Raw genomic sequence first — 14,798 nt, forward strand, 5'->3', positions numbered from 1 at the left:
GCATTTTATTTTCACCAAAGTGGAGTTTTTCACGTTGACTCCATTTGGCTAATAGGATAAGGCATTCGAGTCGCCTTGCGTGTCATGTGACTTTATTTAGCCAGTAGCGGGAGCTCTCAAACCACCGAAAGACTGCAGCCGCACACTATCCCGAAAGTAAGTTATGTCGCGAATCAAGTCGCTAAGAACGATAAATATATCCACGTGTTGTATTTGATGTCTTTCTATCATTTGAAAAGATACAAGAAACACCATTTCTCCAAACCTTTGGATGCCATGCAAGAAGATAACCCGAACCAATGGCGTCAGTGGTCATCCGCCATTGGTGGTCGTGGTCCCGTGCTTACCTGGCCAAGCCGAGGAGAAAGAGGTTGTTGGACGCACTTGTTGAACTTTGTGTCCATAATATCGGCATGAGCTACCGGTCTTCACTGGACGTCTGAATTCAAACAGGTAATTACATTTGGCTGGTATGTTGAGAAAACTACAATTTTCCATTTGATTTCAAATTAGCATGGTTGCTAATTGCGATTAGCCTCCCCAGTAGCCTGTTGTGAGTTAGCTATGGCTGCCACTGATCACGTGAGTTGAGAAACAACAGTTAGCACATGGACTCAGCACTGTTTCTTTTTTCCTGCTTCTTGCTTGGACTGAGTATAAATTCATTCCTCGTGCAATGCCAATTTTATTGGATGCTTTTTTTCTCTTGCTACACTTTTCTTACTTCAGTTTTGTTCTTCTCCCTCCCTCTTTTGGAGTTCTGCACGCCATCTGCATCTCTCACCGAAACTGTGAGTATACCATCCCTAACGGTTGTGCACCAAAAGCAGCCGGTCAGCGCTGGACAAGGTACCAGTACCAGTACCAGTACCAGTACCAGTAGTGTGTGAATGTCGGCCCACATTTAATATTGTTATGCCTGTTGCCATATTTAAACAGAAATGTCTGAATATCATATTGCATTTCACAATAAGGTGCTCAGAGCATACAACTTGTTTTTCATTGCAACCAGACTCCATTTTGTACTTTTTATTTGTGTTCAACGAGCAAGCGAAAGACATGAGAGAAGTCAAAATGCAAATCAGCTTCCAAACAACAGGGCAGGCTTGAAAAGAAGTAGTAGAAGACGTTTCGTGTTGCTGGCCTTAAGCCAGCTGATACGTTGGCGTGCGCTCGCTTCATCTCGGCGGCTGGCCAACCATTAAAAGGCTCGCCGCTCCGAGAGGGCGCTCAGGTGAGGTTCGAGGGCAGCCCCAGTCCGGCGGCTTTGCTCGCGCACACCAAGCCGGGCGCGCTGGCCCGGGCCAACTCCTGCGCCACCGCGCCGCCGTTCTCCCCTGCCAAGCTCAGGGCCCCGCCCCCTGCCAGGCCCAGGGCTCCACCCCCCGCCAGGCCCAGGGCCCCGCCCAAGCTGCTGCTCAACATGGCGGCATCGATCAGCTCCTGTAGGGGGGAGGACATCACGATTTGCTCGCATAGCTGTGAGTGAGACTGTTTTGGTGCGAGCTCTTTCAGTCACGTGTGCGCAATTTCAGCATTTTAGTGGTGTCAGGGAAAATGACTTTCATACTTGTGCATGAGAGTTATTCTTGGATTATGTGAGGCCTCTCGCCTGTGTGTGCCTGCCTGCCTGCCTGCCTGCCTGCCTGCCTGCGTGCGTGCGTGCACGCTAGTGATGCGCCCGCGTTATTGCTGTTGTTCCCGCTGGCTGGCTCCCCTGGCAGCCATCGAGCAAATTGGTGCAAACAAATGCCAATTTCCTCCATTTGCCCCTCTCGCTTTCTCACCTTCATCCGGCGCGATTCTAGCCGCGATTTGTAGCAGAAGTCCAGCAGCGCTACCATCATGGCCACGCCCAGGCCACCAATCAGGATGTAGAAGATGCCCGCCACGTTGCTCAGGCTCAACGCGCTCGTCTTGTCCTGTCAGAGCGGACGGGCGGGGTCAAAAAACGGCAACCGCACCCGCGTGTTGGCCGCCACGCAACTTTGCGCCTTCAATTTGCCTTCACGCTTTCAAAAGGCCCGGTGGGATGAAGGCGGACTACAGAGAACTACAATTCCCATCATGACACTGGACCCCGCAAGTCCCACTCCATTCCAAGCAGCTGTCTGTGTTGCCGCAGTAACGCAGCAGCGGCTGATGGGAAGTGCAGTGTCGTAACGGGGAGGGGGCGTGTCCGACGGGGGAAGGCGTGCATCGGTTCGACATGGAACAAAATGGAAAGACTGTCTTTAAAATAGTTGCGGGTTTTTCTTCCAAAAAAAGGACATCTCCAGGTGGAAATGATGTCATTTAAAAAAAACATACTAAAATGAAAACCCAAATGAATCAAAAGGTTTCTTTAAAAATTTGACATTTCTTAAGAAACTTTACAGGAAAATACTTTCAAAGCTTGATTAAAAAAAAAAAAAGCCATCCTTTTATTTCTAACTTAATTGAAAGAAAAAAAAAAAAAAGCTTAACTTACACAAATATACCAAACATTTGTATAAAGGTATGTTTCTTGAAAATGTAAGGCTAAATCTCAAGAGGTTTCCTTGTAGTTTCTTAAAAAACACAAATGTCGCAAAGGGGTTAGGGGTCTGTGTGTGATGTCACATGACCTCATTTGCATGCAACTGAATGGTGGTGGGGGTCCTGTGACTTGATGCTTTTCTCTCCAAAGTGTCCCCCAGGAAATTTCAGTTTGCCTCGCGCCGTTGAACATAAACAAAACTTTGTGAATGTTCACAAGCGTTTGGCAGGAAAGAGAAACTCGAGCAACATATCGGCAGGAAGTGAAAATGAAGTTGACGTTAATGAACTTAAACTTAAAGGCTGACGGGAAGTTTGCGTCAAGTTTAATAAAGAGAAGTCGACGTTAGCAGGGAGTCAAAGGCAAACAAAGAGGACGTTAACGGGGAGGGGAGTCGGTGGCAGATTGGAGACAGAAGCATTGCTGTTTGGGTCGCAAAAACGTGACCTTTGACATCAAAACGGAAAGGAGTGGGCGGGGCCGCAAGAAGATGTCAAAGGTTACATTGCATTGCAGGCGGGGCTCCGTGGGTTGCCGGACTCATGCCGATTTGTTCATGCTCCTCTTGGGGGAAAAAAAATTAAATGGTGATCACAATAATGAAAATAACACAAAAGTTCATGTTAACTAGAGCAACTGTAAAAAATGGAAATAAACTACCCCAAAAAAACAGCGAGAAAAATATCTAGGAGAAAATCCAACAAACAAGCAAGAAGGGAAGGACTTGGGGTGGGTGTTTTTGTCATGGGAGCTAGCGGGGGTGCGTGGGTGGGGGGTGGGAGGGGGGGGATGTCCAAGCGACCTCTAACTGACCTTCCGGCCGGCGTCCTTGTGTCCACATTGACCTTTGTCGTACCACCACTTGTTCTTCAACTTGTCTAACACGGCCTGCTCATTGAGCTTGAGCACGGCCAGGTTCACCGGAATTCTAACATGTAACATAACATAACATCAACAGCCGCCGCCATGTTATCTTATGTTAGCGCTAACACACGCTGCAAAACGCCCACTCGCTACGTCGCGCCCGCACATCCGCAACATGGGCAAACGTGCGGCTGCTTCTTTCATGTCGCCGCTTTCGAATATACGCGCACAAATCAGACATACGACGGACGGTGGGCGGGGTTTGTGTATATGCGTGCCTTTTTTAGTGTCCTCAAATGCGCACTTGTGCTCACATACGCAAACACACACACACACACACACACACACACACACACACACACACATCTACCATCTATATTCATTTGCACACACAAAAAAAAAAAAATACATACAAAACAAATCCTCAAAACATGCGCACCTAACAGATCTACACAAAAATCATGGACTCACTCATAGCACACCAAAATACACCCACACTACACACTAAATGGTTGTGCGCGCGCCTGCCGCCCGCCCGCCCACAGAGAGATGTTGCTAAGCAACTAGATCCAAAATTGTCCTCCCCATTATTGTTGTAAAAGTGCTGAGTCGTGCGTCATGTGGACAAAAGCATAAATGAGCGAGGTGAACAATTATATGCTGGCTGAACAAGAAGAAGAAGAACTCAAACACAAAAGCTTCTTATTTTGGGATGCGGATGGTTGCTAGGCAACATGGGGTTGATGTTATGCCATGGAAACGTTTGCTCCTAATATGTCGCTTTGCTAAGTTGCATCACTGACCAAAGCGTTAAAAGGCGTCAGCCGTCGGCAGCCGCGATTGGCCGACACACAGGTGAGCAGAGGGACAAACTTTGGGGTCGGGGGTCACGGACATGGGACAAACGGACGCACAGACAGAAGAGAGAGGCACAGATAAGACAAAAAGACACCTACATGCACACAAACGTGTGATATACATAAAAACATGCGCAGTAGTTCCGCAACGTACATGTCAATGCAATAGCACATACCACGTGAACACGCCGCGACAGCTCGCAAAGTAGTAGCGTGGCACGTAAGATGGAACATGTTTGGCAGAGTTGAAATTGCACACGGTGGCACGTCATAGTAACGGCTTAGCAGAACACCAAAAACACCTGCTAACTAGGGTAAAGGCGCTCATGAGGTGAGCAAGGCTTCTGAAGCTAAAGTTGCTAATGACGCTCGCTAACAAGCGTAATGAAGCAAAAGAGCTCACGAGGCCAAAGTCGCTCATCGAGGCGAACCAAGCAAAGAAATGTTTGCCGAGCTAAGAAAGCTAACCAGATGCCAGGGAGTGAAAAGATGCTAACGAGGTTAGACCAGCCACGCTAAGGAAGTACCTGAGGGGTGATCCTTTGGGCGTGGCCACGCCGTAGCCTTTAGAATCCAGGTTGCCGCCCACTTTGATGGTGTCGCAAGGCGCGCGCTGCTCGATGTACTCGTTCATGGACGACTCCAACAAGTAGGCGTACTTGCCCTTGGACTTGCGCACGCGGCTCACGCCCTCGTCCGTGTTCTTGACGAAGACGGACGGATCCGCGCCGCGCATGTACGACCACATCTTCTCAAACACGCCGATCTTGGACCTCTGTGGGTGAGGAGCAACCGACCAACCAACAACCAGAAGATGGTAGTGCTTCAAATGTGACCGCTCTTTCGAGAAGCTAAAAAAAAAAGGATGAAAACCTATGACAACAATAGAAGAATCCTCTGACCCTGAAGAATTCCTTGGTGGATCCGCCGTCCAGAGTGCCGTAGGCGATCTCGCTCTGCTTAGCGAGGTCTTCGGCGCTCTCGATGGGCGACACCATGCGCTCCACCGTCAGGAAGGCGGCCAGGTTGGCCGTGTACGAGGAGATGATGATCAGCGTGAAGAACCACCACACGCCGCCCACGATGCGACCCGACAACGACCTGCGGCGAGGTCACGGCGTGACGGCCCGACCTGGCGGCGGCGGCGTAGCGCGGGAACAGACCTGGGCGAGATGTCGCATCCTTGCTGCATGAAGGCTCCCAAGGAGAACCAGAGCGAGTTGAAGATGCCAAAGTGGTTGGTGTGTTCCGGACTCTCTTTCTCTTGGTCTTTCGGGGATTGCCGCCTGTTTGGTCCTGGCGGGAACACGCAACTACTGTAAATTAAACGCGCGCGCCGCACGCTGGTTGGAATGACGAGGACGGCGACAGCCGCGATGATGATGACCAAGATTGTGCTGGCCATTTATGATGACAAAGAATGGAGAAAATCATGAAGATGATGACCAAGATTGCGTTGGCCGTTTACGATGCCAAAGAATGGTGAAAATCACGATGGCAGTAATGACCATGATGTCGTACCTGGGGCGTGTCTGGAAGAGGTGGGCGGAGTTTCCTCCTCAACTTCCTCCTCCTCCTCCTTCCACTCATACGGACTGAAGCGACTCACCTGCCGCGTTGACAACCACTGGCATCAAAGCCTTTTTGCCGTACGTGGGCGGGGCCTCACCAGGAAGAGCACCACGCTGACGCCGATGTAGGCGAAGACGATGCACATCCAGATCTCGTAGGCCAGCGGGTCCAAGAAGGAGAAGACGCCGGGCTTGGACTTGGTGGGCTTCTTGATCATGATGGAGATGCCGAGCGACATGAAAGGTTTGGTGAAGTCGATCACCTGCTCACGCACCAGCGTGATGGTCAGCGGCGCCACCGCCACGTCCGCCTTCTGCAAATCGACGCAGGAATGACATTTCCGACACGGCGAGCGAACGGCTCCGATTTGAGTGGCGGCGCCCTCACCCCGTAGACCAGCTCCCCCACCATGCCGTTCCACATTTTGCTGAGGGAGTCTCGGGCGCCGTACTTGCCGTCGCCCACCAGCTCTAGCCGGTAGGCGAAGCCCACGTGCTTGGCGATCTCGGCCGCCAGCTCGGCGCAGTAACCTTCGTACTTGTCGTTTCCCACCAACTGCTCGTGATTCTTCTTAAGCATCATGTAAGGCGCTTCCTGGAAGCATAAGACCCCGCCCCCTTTGTCACCTGACCTGAGCTGGGATACACTGCCAAGGATTGGGCTACCCCAGAAATGTGCAGTAGACAGTGAGGCTGTACTGGTTGGGCTCACCAGGATGGTGGTGACCACGTAGGTGCGGTTCTGCAGCCCGTAGAACTCCTCTGGGGTGGGCTTGTACCGGGCCGTGTTTATGTAGCCTCTCTGCTCGCTCCACATACCTACCTGAATAGAAGAGTGAGCGTACAGATGCAACTTTACACGCACACACACACACACACACACCTTCCTGGGTCCAGTTCGGCTCAGTTCCATGACTGTGAGTGTAAAGTTGGTCCGACGTCCTCTCTCGTCAAATTGAATGCGACCTGTCAAACCATCCAGATGGACCTACACACACACACACACACACACACACACGCACGCACACTTTGGTCACCTTGGGCGTGTTCACATTTGTGATGGTGTCTGTGTTAGCGCTCGTGTCACGCGTGAGTGACCTGCTGCAGCGCCCTCTGTATGTCGATGCCTTGCCCCCAGGGCGCGGGGGGGTTCCCCAAACACTCTCCGGCATTCCCGCGGCGAGCGACGTCAATGCGCTGGTGTCGGAGGCTCTGAAAGGCCGCCGCCACCACGCCGACGCCGTCGTAGGTTAGCGCGCCTGCGTACTGAGCCATCAAAGCAAAGGGGTCACCGTCAGGTGCGCGGCCAGCGCCACGGGAAGCGCCTTCGTACCCGCAGAGCGCGCCGCGTGGCTTTGCCCTCCTTGGGGTCAAAGTTCATCCAGTCCCGCTGGACCTTCAGCGCCGACCCGTGGGACCAGTTGACCAGCTGGAAACCCGTTACGTTGGGGGACAGCGCATGGAACTCGGTCAGGTTCAGCTCCACAAAGCCCTGGCGCACACAAGATACAAATGGACAGTGTACTTTGTCTGATCTCCAAACACAAACCCTGAAAACAACAAAATTGAATCTGATAACACGGAATGTTTTGGAATACAGATGAACCGAATCAAGAATTGTGGAATCTAGACAAACCGGGTTGAGGAGGATGTACTGATAGTTCTTCAGGTTTCTTCTCTGTGCCGAAATCTGTCACAACGAAAACAAACGAGCGCTCCGTCAGGAGGAGGAAGCGGGCGGTACGGGAAGAGGAAGCGGCGAGGCGAGGAGGACGGGACCCACCAGGCCCAGGATGGCGTCCAGGCGCTCTGCCTCGCAGTCCAGAACCACTTGGTACTCCTTCTTGAAGTCCAGATCGGCCAGCAGCTGAATGAAGCCCGACTCGTTTAGCGAGTCCAAGTTGACCGACGTCACTTGCCAGCCTCGCTCGGCCGCCCGCTCCAACAGCTTCTTCAGGACCAACACGCCTGAACGCACCATCAGATGAACGTCTGGCCGCCAGTGCCCGTCACGTGACGTACGTGTCTCTCACCTTCGTGGGCGCCGTACATGTAGACGAAGCGGCGCCAGCCAAAGTGGTCCAGCAGCGACATGAGCGCCTCTCGCAGACTCGGCCGCAGCCGTAGCACGAAGGGGCTGTCGGCCAGCGTGGGCGACGACGGCGTGACGAAGCTGACGTGGAGCGAGGCGCAGAAGGACGACACCGTATTGACCGTCCTCTGGTCGTACACCCCCATCAGCGCGTGCACGCCTTTGGCCAACTGCGAACAGACTGACGCCACGCGCACAGTTTATGCCGGCGGCAAAGCAAAGACTTACTAGCCGCCAGTAAGTTTGAGCCCGCCATCCACGCGCTCACGCAAACACAAAGACGGCACCTGGGCTATCGTGCGAGCTGTTACCAAAGGACAGGAAGTGGAAAAAGACAACAGGAAGCGGAGGCCGGACGGCAAGTAGGACCAAATGGGCGGGCCAGTGAAGTGAAGTGAAGGACGGCAAATGTCGGGAGAGCGTGCGGGATGTGCCGCCGTCTTTTGTCGAAATCTCGGCCAAAAGAGGTCAGCGCATTGTTGGCCACAACACACCCTCGGGTTGGGCCTTTTTAATGCACCGCCACAATCTTTGATGGACACCACCGTTTGGGAGCCAGCCCCTCCCCCATACCACAAGGATGACCGACCAGGAAAAGGATGAAAGTGATGAAGATGAGCGCAATCATGGACATGGAAGCTGGTGATGATGATGATGACAATCCTTGAGATGAGGCTGGCCATGATGAGAACTGACGGCGGGTGGGTGGGCGGGCGTGGCGCTCACAAGCGTAGGTCACGGCGAAGCTGCTGCCGATGTCGACGGCGTCGATCTGAGGCAGCAGCTTGGGAACGTCGCCGCCGCGCTGCGCCATGGCAAAACGAAACACCTCCTGCTCGTGCGACCCGGCCGGGAAAAGTCCTCCTGCGGGGGGCGCCGCAAAACACGGGAAAACATGAACAAACCGGGGGCGGGGCCTGGCTAGCATCTTGTCATCTGATTGGACGTCGCTTAACAGCTGTCAATCACTCTCTGGCGTCAAAGGCATCATTCACTGAGAAGGTGCGCCACTCGCTCAACGCACACACTCAAGTCCACACATTTGTACGCACTTAAACTGACGTATGCTCGCAAAAATGAAACTTAAGTTCAAATGAATGTGTGATGACTTGGTGTGCGCAAACTTCAACACACTTTAGAACGTTGCACGCAAACATGCTCAAAAACACGCATGCGTGATCTAAATCTTGGAGATGTCAATTAAGCGTGAGCCGTGTAGGAAGTTGATGAGCTACGCAGTGATTTATGTGACGGCTGAGTCCGTGCGATGGCGTAAACTGCGACGTGTGTGTGAGTGTGTGTGAGAGGTGAGCTCACCTATGCTGACGCTGGCAGGAAAAGCGGCAGCGGTAGCGAGCGCCAAGCCAAGCGCCAAAGCAAGTGGAGTCCTCATGGTTCTCGCGCTCGTCTCGTCTCACCTCACCTCTGCTTTCTCCTGGCTTGTGCAAAGCCTACGGAGGGAGCGCTGCAGCTGTCCCACACACTCACTCACTTTGTGTGTGAGAGAGAGCGGGAGAGTGCAGGGTGGGCTTTCCCCACAATTTAGCTCCACCCCTTGGGTCCTCCTCCAAATTAGCTGCATCAGCTCACACACACACACATGCAACTGTTTTTTACTTCATCTCAATTGTTGCCATGAATCTTATGAGCAGAAACTTGATTGATATTCTCCGCTCTTGCTTGTTAGCATTCAACAGTTCTTGCATCATCACTTCCCGTCCACCTTTCCAATTCTCCTTTTCACTTCCTGTCCGAGAGCTAACAACAGGGAACGCGAATACCTGCTAATCGCTTGCCGAGGCGACAAGGCACGCCGGCGGCGGCCATCTTGCGTTGCCAACGTCCTAGCTCGCCAAACTCTTTTCCGCATGATATGCCGCCGTCTCACTGTGTGGCCTGTCTCCAAAAATCAGAGAGAAACTCTAAACGTACGATTCGTCGCTAGGACTTAAGGATCCAAGTTTGAGCTCCACCTGCACGGTAAAGGCTTGACGCGTCGTCGATGCAGCCGCTTGGCGCCTGAGAGTCAGTCCTGTCTACCACGAGGGGGCGGAGCTAGCAGCCCGCACAAGCGGAAAGTACATCTCGGGATGGCGGCATCTAATTAACCGGTCCACTTCCTGTCTGCGCTTCCACACGCCGCACGGCTCAGCGCGGCGTGAACGAGCGGCGGCACAATACCACGTTACTTATTCATAGGCCTAACGCGTGCAGCCGGGACGAGGAAGTTGACCCGAAGTTTGCGACCAATTATGTTGACTCGACAGGAAATGGCGATGGCACGCGGCTGGAAGCCGGCCGCCGCGCTGTTTTATTCATGCGGGAGACCATTAACGGCGTTCGGCTCGCTCAGCCAGTCCGTCTCCCGCTGGTGGCGGGCGGGCGAGTGCAAAATAGTTGATGGCTGCACCTAAGTGAGCTTTTTTTTATTTCTGAACACTTTCTACGTTACACTTCCCGCAATCATCACCAAGTTGAGCGAAATGTTTGACAGGAGAGAGTCACATGACATCAGTGAGTATTAGCCAATGAGCTTTCTCTAACAGGAAATTGGTTCAGTGCGATTGGACGCTTCGTTACCATGACAACACAAACACCTTGACTAATGGAGCAAGCAGCCATTAAAATACTTGACACGCATGAATCGTCCCACAATAACATCAATTATTTGTGGCTCGCATGCATCTTTCATGAGCGTTTCACACCTGATGATGACATCATCAAATGTGTCCGTCAAGAATGGCTTAAAATAGACGTGCAAAGTTTATTTTGAGACTTCTGGACACACACTTAAACAGACTTTGGATTACGTAAACACACACACATACACACACATGCTGTGTCCATTAGCCTGAGCATTTGTGGGCGTTTAGGGATGGTGGTGTGTGGCGTGTCACATGACCTGTCCACAATGTGTGTGTGCGCGTGTGTCTGTGTGTGTTAGCAGCAGCGATTCCCCACAATTCAACGCCGCCGTCAAGCGCTCGTTAACGACGCCTTGATGGGTCCTTTAATGTTCTCGTGAGCCCCGAGGAAGGCGAAGATCAAGAGTACGAGGAAGAAAATGAGGATGTGAGCGGGAGGAAGGAAGGAAGGAAGGAAGGAAGGAAGGAAGGAAGGAAGGAAGGAAGGAAGGAAGGAAGGAAGGAAGGAAGGAAGGAAGGAAGGAAGGAAGGAACGATGAAGACGAAAAGGACAGCATGAGACGTGTTCTTGTGCCAGCTGGGGGCCTGGCAGGGCGACGGGGGGAAGGGGGGGGGCTTCTCCTGCAACACAGCTGGGGGACGCCAGCCCCAGGGCAAGACGTTCTGGAACATTCCCGGGAAGTCAACAGAACTGCCGAGATGGGCTCCGTGAGGGCCGTGGTCACGTCTTTGCGTTCAAGGGCCACGTTGCAAAATCTTGACGACCTCGCATGCAAATGAGGTCCATTTGTCTTCCATATGGCATCTGGGTGTTTTCCTTTCATCTTTTGCCTTCTCAGCAGCACCTTTCAAATATCAAGATGACACGGTCAGGTCAGGCAACGTGCGCTTTGTTGTTCAACTGGAGCAGCTCTGCGCCCAGGCGTGATGTTTATGCTGACTTCAGCGTGCGCGTTCAGCACAAACAAATTGTTCAGTTCCTGCGTGGGCGACGTCTTTTCTCTACACGCGCAGCTTTTGCGCTCCTCTGGTTCACAGCTCCTCCCCAGAACGGGACGTGTCCAGCCGTCAGTCAAGCTTTGCTGGTGAGCTCTTTAGCTGAGTGTGTGCGCGCGGCCGCCGGCGACGGGAAGCGGCTGACAAAAGTCTGCCGAGCCGAACACGTGCACACCATCCGATGGTTCTGGGCATCATGCTCCTCTCCCTTCATTGTGGTCAGACAACAATCCTCCTCTCTGACTTGCCTCCGCTCGAGCGGCTTGTCCATTCAAGTACTTGTAGGGCCGGCCCGGCGTAGCCCAGGGAAGCGTTCTTTTTCTTTTCACGCTTCATCGTCGGAAGGAGGGGAGCGCACCCAACACGAAAGTGAACCCGCTCGTCATCAGAGGCAACCCTTCGCACTTTGTTATATTCACAAAGAGGAGAAACATCAAATCGTCGTTTGCTGAAATGGGTCCGTTGAACAGAGTTGGCCCAAGATGACCGGTTGATTAAATGTACATATTTACGCTGGTGGACATCCTCTTCATCCTCCTCTTCATCATTCTCCTCATCATTATCGGCACGGTCTTCATCTCCCGCCTCTTCATCATCGTTCTGGCTTCCCTCTTCCAGTTTCCCTCCCTGGGGCCACTCGTGTTATGATGCTGGCACTTCCTGTTTACGGAGGTCCCTTATGTTGAACATCATCATCAACTTCATCCTCCTCATTATCCCAGATTCCTTGTTCCCCCCCTGGGGCCACTGTTGTTACGACGCTTTGGAGAAGCTTTCTCGTCTTCGTGGTCTTCATCATCCCCTTCCTCATCCTTTTCATCATCCTCATCTGTGTCACTGCCTGTAGCAGTGCAGCTGTGCATTAGCTGACCTCTGACCTGCGCGAAAACATGTTGTCAACATCAATCACTGTGTGTGTATGTGTGTGTATTTGTGTCCCAGTGGGGAATGGAGGTGACATGAGAGCGGCAGCTGTACCCAACCAATAACTGTACAAGCCTGTGTGTGTGTGTGTGTGTGTGTGTGTGTGTGTGTGTGTGTGTGTGTGTGTGTGTGTGTGTGTGTGTGTGTGTGTGTGTGTGTGTGTGTGTGTGTGTGTGTGTGTGTGTGTGCACATATACACATGAGATTTATTGATTCCCATGAGAGCGGGAGAGTGAATAAGCGTGTAAATACGTAAATTTCATTGTCAACAAAGTACCACTTACTCACTTCTAATTGATGATTGCGCTTTTATTGACTTATTTGATGATCCATCTGCCACTTGGGTCGCAGCTTCAGCAGGGATATATCATTATTCATGCTGATGTATTTATTTGCAAACCAATCGCATCTTTCAGATGGTTTCCACAGTAAATCCACGGAGGGTTGCCATGTGATGAACGGCGACCCCTTGTGGTCCTTTTCCTCGTACTGCAGCAATCAAGTTGGAGCTTTCGAGCAGCACAGGTGTCACACACATTCGAGCTCTCTCCCATCCTGATCATTTGAATCGGTTGTGTTGGAGGAGGTAAAGGTGCACCCCAAAAATAGATAATGCTCTAATGCGTGGAGGAGTGATGACATCACAGCTTGATCATAAACAATGAAACAAGTGAGGACGCCAAAGTATGTTTATTAGTTTGCTGGGTCAGCCTCCGCCAGAAAAGTGACGCTATGACACGGTTGGCACGGTGGCCATAGCGACAAGCCAGACGTATTGGCCAGGTTACAAGTGACGCGTCAGCAGGTCACACAGACAGCAACAACACAGAAGGCTAGAGCACACCGACAACAGCGACCTCAAAGCTCCGCCGCCGCGGCCCACGTGGGCCGCACCCTCGTTCTGGTCCACCACGTACACTGAAAGACGGTGACATATTGTATATTTTGATGACGAGATGCCGCTTCTCCCGAAACGACCTACCCGTGTGTTTAGGCGGCCCCCCGTAGGTCTTGGGAGCATCCCAGCCGTAGAAGGGGTTGGGGTAGCCGGGCGGGGTCAGGTACTCCTGCGGGCCCTGGTAGTAGGAAGAGGACCCCGCCTGCGACGGACAGCGATGTCATAAGACGTGGCCACACTAACGCCACTGAGCCAGCGTGTCCTTACCTGGTAGGGCGCGGCGCCCGCCAAGCTTCCGAAGCCTACACGCACACACACACAATTTACAGGCTGTGAAAATGTGAGCCACCGAGTTGACATTTTTGTGGTCAGCGCCCAGCCCAATTCCATCACGGCCATTCCCAAAGAAACATCCCAGCGATGCTTTGGTTTGGGTGCCCGCCACTGCATCAGCGTGTTACTAGTATGCCATTTGTCATGAAAAATGAAATTCAGTTGTGGAAAGTTCTTTGACAACCCAAAAATAAGCAAAAGCAAGGTTCCGCTCGGTTATTATTACAATCATTTGAATCACTTGCTAGCTAGCAACCTAACCAGAGAAACCCGGGACGCATCGGCACGCACCTTGGGCCGGTGGAGGCGGGGCATACGGGGGTGGTTGCTCAGCGCTCATCTGGAAGGACAAAGTTGATGTCGTCAGAGTAACACGCGCACTTTTTATGGGATGACTGAGCGAACAATGCTGTGCTGTCAGACACGCACATAGCAGCGCTAATCCAATTGAGATGCGTTGCCACGGCAACGGTCTGTCCTCGCACTGTTGATTGTTGCGCGGACGACGCTCGAAAAAGACGACCACATATGCATAAAAATACAAACTTTAGAATGCGGTCATATATCAAAATAATTGTAGGAAAAGTTTGGGAAGTTGGCTGTTGCGCAACGCAACTTTTAAGCACTGATTTGATCCATTCACACATCAAACCTTTCATCAAATATTTGATCCAAAAATGTTCACGTCAACATATTTGGATCAAGCAAGTTAGTGCAAGAAGAAGAAAAAGAAGGGCAACTTACCTTGACACTCACGCACGTCCGACGTCAACGCTCTCTGACGGCTCACGTGGCCTTGTAGGAGGTCACGGCTTCCTTTACGCCCGCCTCCCCTTCTTCCTTCCCTCCTCCCTCCAAGCAAGAAATATGGAGATGAAGATGTCTTACCGGGTTAGTTGTACTAAGTTCATTCTGTTTCCTTTTTCAATCACTTTTTGGTTCTTTTATCACAGACAGGGTATTTTAGGTTGCATTACCTGACATGTTTCGGCATGAACTTCCGCCTTCATCAGAGATGTCTTACCGGGGTTACGAGGATTACTGTAAGAATGTGCAGCTTTCGTGACAAAAAAAAATGGCTGCAACCAATCAGATCAAGA

General features: G+C 52.0%; 2 protein-coding genes and 1 long non-coding RNA gene across 4 annotated transcripts; 1 reads left to right on the top strand and 2 right to left on the bottom strand.

Moving 5' to 3' along the window:
- Positions 1 to 111: 111 nt before the first annotated feature.
- Positions 112 to 3,264, top strand: LOC147042825 (uncharacterized). Its single transcript, XR_015068634.1, has 3 exons — positions 112 to 156; positions 240 to 453; positions 759 to 3,264. It is a non-coding gene; the product is annotated as an uncharacterized LOC147042825 (long non-coding RNA).
- On the bottom strand, positions 1,022 to 9,388 carry LOC147042826 (glutamate receptor 1-like). 2 transcript variants are annotated; one of them, XM_085935591.1, is made up of 18 exons: positions 9,220 to 9,388; positions 8,629 to 8,766; positions 7,844 to 8,083; positions 7,594 to 7,778; positions 7,447 to 7,500; positions 7,144 to 7,302; positions 6,909 to 7,076; positions 6,694 to 6,798; positions 6,523 to 6,633; positions 6,199 to 6,405; positions 5,909 to 6,124; positions 5,761 to 5,848; positions 5,403 to 5,535; positions 5,142 to 5,340; positions 4,767 to 5,014; positions 3,332 to 3,446; positions 1,788 to 1,922; positions 1,022 to 1,443 (listed from the first exon to the last, which is right to left on the bottom strand). In XM_085935591.1, exons 1-18 carry the CDS (start codon positions 9,293 to 9,295, stop codon positions 1,231 to 1,233), a joined length of 2,790 nt encoding a protein of 929 aa, XP_085791717.1. In that variant the 5' UTR covers positions 9,296 to 9,388; the 3' UTR covers positions 1,022 to 1,230. The 2 variants fall into 2 exon arrangements, with proteins under 2 accessions (XP_085791717.1, XP_085791718.1); XM_085935592.1 differs by having other exon boundaries at positions 5,403 to 5,555; positions 5,733 to 5,848.
- A 3,785-nt stretch (positions 9,389 to 13,173) lies between these two features.
- Positions 13,174 to 14,038, bottom strand: LOC147042827 (uncharacterized). Its single transcript, XM_085936366.1, has 4 exons — positions 13,990 to 14,038; positions 13,633 to 13,667; positions 13,450 to 13,567; positions 13,174 to 13,385 (listed from the first exon to the last, which is right to left on the bottom strand). The coding sequence occupies exons 1-4, from the start codon at positions 14,036 to 14,038 to the stop codon at positions 13,252 to 13,254; spliced, it is 336 nt and encodes a 111-aa protein (XP_085792492.1). The 3' UTR covers positions 13,174 to 13,251.
- Between the last annotated feature and the right edge of the window lie 760 nt (positions 14,039 to 14,798).

The sequence above is a fragment of the Syngnathus leptorhynchus genome, chromosome 17 (assembly GCF_054491065.1).
Source record: "Syngnathus leptorhynchus isolate UIUO chromosome 17, UIUO_Slep, whole genome shotgun sequence".
Classification (NCBI taxonomy): Eukaryota; Metazoa; Chordata; class Actinopteri; order Syngnathiformes; family Syngnathidae; genus Syngnathus; species Syngnathus leptorhynchus.

Excerpts from the sequence above, each read along its gene's own strand:
- LOC147042826 (XM_085935592.1), bottom strand. The coding sequence starts at position 9,295 with ATGAGGACTCCACTTGCTTTGGCGCTTGGCTTGGCGCTCGCTACCGCT. Across the intron at positions 7,077-7,143 it reads CCACGCGGCGCGCTCTGCGG|TACGCAGGCGCGCTAACCTA; the intron begins GTACGAAGGCGC and ends TTGATGGCTCAG. Across the intron at positions 1,444-1,787 it reads TAGAATCGCGCCGGATGAAG|GAGCTGATCGATGCCGCCAT; the intron begins GTGAGAAAGCGA and ends TCCCCCCTACAG.
- LOC147042827 (XM_085936366.1), bottom strand. The coding sequence starts at position 14,038 with ATGAGCGCTGAGCAACCACCCCCGTATGCCCCGCCTCCACCGGCCCAA. Across the intron at positions 13,668-13,989 it reads CCCGCCTCCACCGGCCCAAG|GCTTCGGAAGCTTGGCGGGC; the intron begins GTGCGTGCCGAT and ends GTGTGCGTGTAG. Across the intron at positions 13,386-13,449 it reads GGGGCCGCCTAAACACACGG|TGTACGTGGTGGACCAGAAC; the intron begins GTAGGTCGTTTC and ends ACCGTCTTTCAG.